General features: G+C 28.1%; 1 protein-coding gene across 1 annotated transcript; it reads right to left on the bottom strand.

The window, feature by feature from the left end:
* Window positions 1-731: 731 nt before the first annotated feature.
* On the bottom strand, window positions 732-2,909 carry LOC100165494 (UPF0396 protein CG6066-like). The gene is given in 4 exon segments (NM_001293434.1): window positions 732-1,422; window positions 1,487-1,619; window positions 1,685-1,784; window positions 2,711-2,909. Coding segments are annotated over 4 exon segments (735 nt in total). The 5' UTR covers window positions 2,824-2,909; the 3' UTR covers window positions 732-1,033.
* Window positions 2,910-3,665: the final 756 nt, after the last annotated feature.

Below are 3,665 nucleotides of genomic sequence, written 5' to 3'. Positions count from 1 at the left end.
ACTCAGAAAAAAGAAAAACGTTTAGATTTCTTCTCAAAAAGACAGTGAATCATAGTAGTGGTATCTACATTGCGGGCAAGTCTAGTTTATGCCTCATTCAGAAACTGGCATAAAACATCATTATCGAATGTACTCACACTTATGATTTACTTGGGTGATGGGGAGATAAGAACTCAGAAAAAAGTTAAAGGTTTAGATTTTTTCTCAAAAAAGACAGCGAATCATAGTAGTGGTATCTACATTGTGGCCAAGTCTAGTTTATGCCTCATTCAGAAACTGGCCAAGTGTTAAACAATAAAAATAAAAGAGGAGTGTTGCTCTTTAATGTAGGAGTGCAGTAAGGTTATGAATTAAAAAATAGAAGACTTGGCCACAATGTAGATTTCACTACTTTGATAGGCTGAATTTTTTGGTAGGGAGTTTGGAACTTGGCATTTTTTCACGGTTATGTTTTTGTTGGGGATAATATATACTATAGTAATAATTCTACTATAATTTAATTACATATAAAAGGTATGTTATAGATCGCTTATGACATATAGAAACATGTGTGGTAGATGACAAGTGTGCGGTAGACCGCATACAACAGGAATACCCTATTGTCATTTACTATGCATCTATGTGTATCGATAATTAAATCATTTTTAATACCAACCCACCAAGTACTTCTTCAGGGGAAAAGCATGTGTATTGGTCGTCGGACCTTGAGATATAAGATAGCCACCACTGAGTTCCATAATAAAGTGTTAATATAATATAAAATTATGATTATAAAACAATTTTGTATTTGAATATAGATTAAACAACATAGAACAAAAACATACCATTTACAAGTTATGACAAATAGGTACTTTATAAAATTCTAATTTCAAATTTGTCTCATTCCCCGTGAGTTTACCTTTGAATTGCATACAATTTCATTACAGAAATAATATAATGTATTTTTTTATACAAATACCAATAAATTATAATATTATATTGTAATCAGTCAATATTATATTATTTTATATTTAATGCAACATTTAGTTTATAATTATTTATTCGAGGTTTTGCTTTTCACCATATCCCTAAACTGAGTAAGAATTTTATTTTCTCTCTTTTGTCGTTCTTCTTTACTGAACATAGCCAATGCACGTTTTTCATCAGCAGAATAAATTTGATTTTCTTTACGAATACGCACAGCTTCCATGCGTCTATGCCGACTTCCACTCATCACATATCCGACTGACTCGTAAGATGATATTTCATCACATGTCAAACCAATTTCACCACGCCGAGGAATACGTTTACCATCTTGTACATAAGCTGCCATAGCTGCACCTTCACCGGGCAATAGAGCGTGACCATACTCTCTTTGCGTTAAAGTGACATTAGGCTTTGGTAATGGTCCTACCATGTCATCTATGGTAGCTTCTTTGGCACCTAATACATAAATAATTAATTCATTTTATGAAAATACTGTTTAAAAAAAAATGTGCTTATTTACCTTTTTTCTCAATCCATTCATCACCTTCACCTTCACTACTGGAATCACTTGAACTATCTGATGATACTTTTCTCTTCTTTTTTTTCTTATGTGATTCTTTGTGCTTTTTTACTTTTTTGGACTTTTTTGATTTCTAAAGAAAATTTAAATTTAAATTTAAACAAATAAAATAAATGCCACAACTTTTAAAAATATTACCTTTGATTTATCTTTTTGTTTCTTTCTCTTCTTGTGCGATTTAATTGGAGCGATTGCAAGATTATTTTGATTTAAAGTGTTTTCGTCATCTGTATCTAAACTGTTTTGAACAAAGTGTAAAGTAACTATTATTATTTATTGTTATGCTCCTAGAAAATAATTACGTTGAAAAAATTGAAATTAATTAAATTTGTGATACTTTTTTTATGTATTATAAATTGTCAAACAATATTCATGCCATAAAGATTGCTTTTATAAATTATTCATGATTAGGCAAAACCAATAGGAAAAACAACTAAAATATTTTCTTTTGATGACCATGCTACAATGATTTGGCAGTAATTTCTACTTAACAAATACTAAGTATAATTTTTGTTTCAAGTAATGTGGGTATATAAACTTTTTTAATTAAATTAAATTTGTATATATTCAAATTTAAGTATAACAATATGTCATCTGGTGTTATTTTTACAATATTTAAATTTTCAAAAAGATGGGGATAATATGTTGTTCAATTGCTCATTTTAATTTTGCTTCAAATTTGAAATTAAGAAAAAACAAGACAACAAATTAATTTTCCAACTATAAATTTAAATAAAAACAAAATTAACTTCAGTATGAAAATTCAAAAAACTATATTCAAACTTTCAATAGTTTAATTAATATTGATTATCATGTTGTGTACCCCAATCGACAAAAAGAGATAACAAAAATGTCGAATGCCCGAAAAATTAGTGAATGACATTATCTTATTGACTGTGAGCAGACGATCAACACATTTTATTAGGATGGTTTTAATACAAGACGGAAAGCAATGTAAATTAATGTTCAAATAATAAACTTCTAGCTTCTAGCTACAGAATAAATTCAAATTAATAGAACCATTACTATGTATTTATTTTGAAAACTTATACCTAACTAAGAATAAAGCTTTCATGTAAGTTACTTAATATTTAATAGTAAATAGGTATGTTTAATTATATTTTGTACAAGTTATATTATATAAAAAAAATTATTATGTATTACTTGTTAACAGGTTGTGGAGGTGATTTTTCCCAAATTTCTGGTACACCAACTAACCCTATGTTCTCACGTTCTTTTCGCCGTCTATCGTTATAATTATTTGAATTATTTGACATCTTCGAAAGTTGAAAGTCACAACTAGGTTCTGATCTTTTCAAATTTTCACTATAATGTAAAAAGTAAATTGACAATATTGTTATTTGTTTGTCAATTTGTTATCACTTAACAGTTCATAATCATGGACTACACAGATATAGATAATAAACTAGATTGCTAAACACCACGATTAAAGATAGTATCTATAGCCGTGCTAAACACAGAATATATATAAACATGTTAATATATCTGTGTTGCTACCACAGATATATTGTTCTATGGATATATTGTATAATAGCATTTTGAAATAGGCAGCTACTGTCAAGTCCACTAATTCTTTGATTTAAACTTATATTTTTAGGTTTACAGTAAATCGTCCTGAAAATTTACAATGTAAAATGAGTTGAACTTAACCGGTTCATCCATCAATCATGGTACAATAATGTATAACTGTTTAAGTATACATGTAATAAAATTAAGTTTATGAAAAAATGATTATATTTTGAGTATAATATAATGAAATATTTGTATCACGATGTATGATATCAAAACGATTAAAAAATTATAAGAATTTGTAAACATTGCCAAAGTTGCAAATGGCGTCGGGCAACATAATTTAATAATGTTGTTGATTCGGGCATTTAGTTATTATCACGAACTACTACATGTAGTAGTTCCATTGTTCTGTGGTAGTTCGTGGTTATTATACATATTTTGCTACCACGATTAAAGATATATGTATATATATATATGATAACATGTAGGATTTCACTAACCGTTGATTGAGTAATATTATCCTTATTCCTTAGTATTTGAAGAAGAATAACTAAGGAAGTTTTCGTTCAAATTTCGATTACGATAT

Source organism: Acyrthosiphon pisum, chromosome A2 (genome assembly GCF_005508785.2).
Source record: "Acyrthosiphon pisum isolate AL4f chromosome A2, pea_aphid_22Mar2018_4r6ur, whole genome shotgun sequence".
NCBI classification, from domain to species: domain Eukaryota; kingdom Metazoa; phylum Arthropoda; class Insecta; order Hemiptera; family Aphididae; genus Acyrthosiphon; species Acyrthosiphon pisum.
Note: the sequence above shows the minus strand (reverse complement) of the source record. Positions and strands in the feature narration are given on the sequence as shown.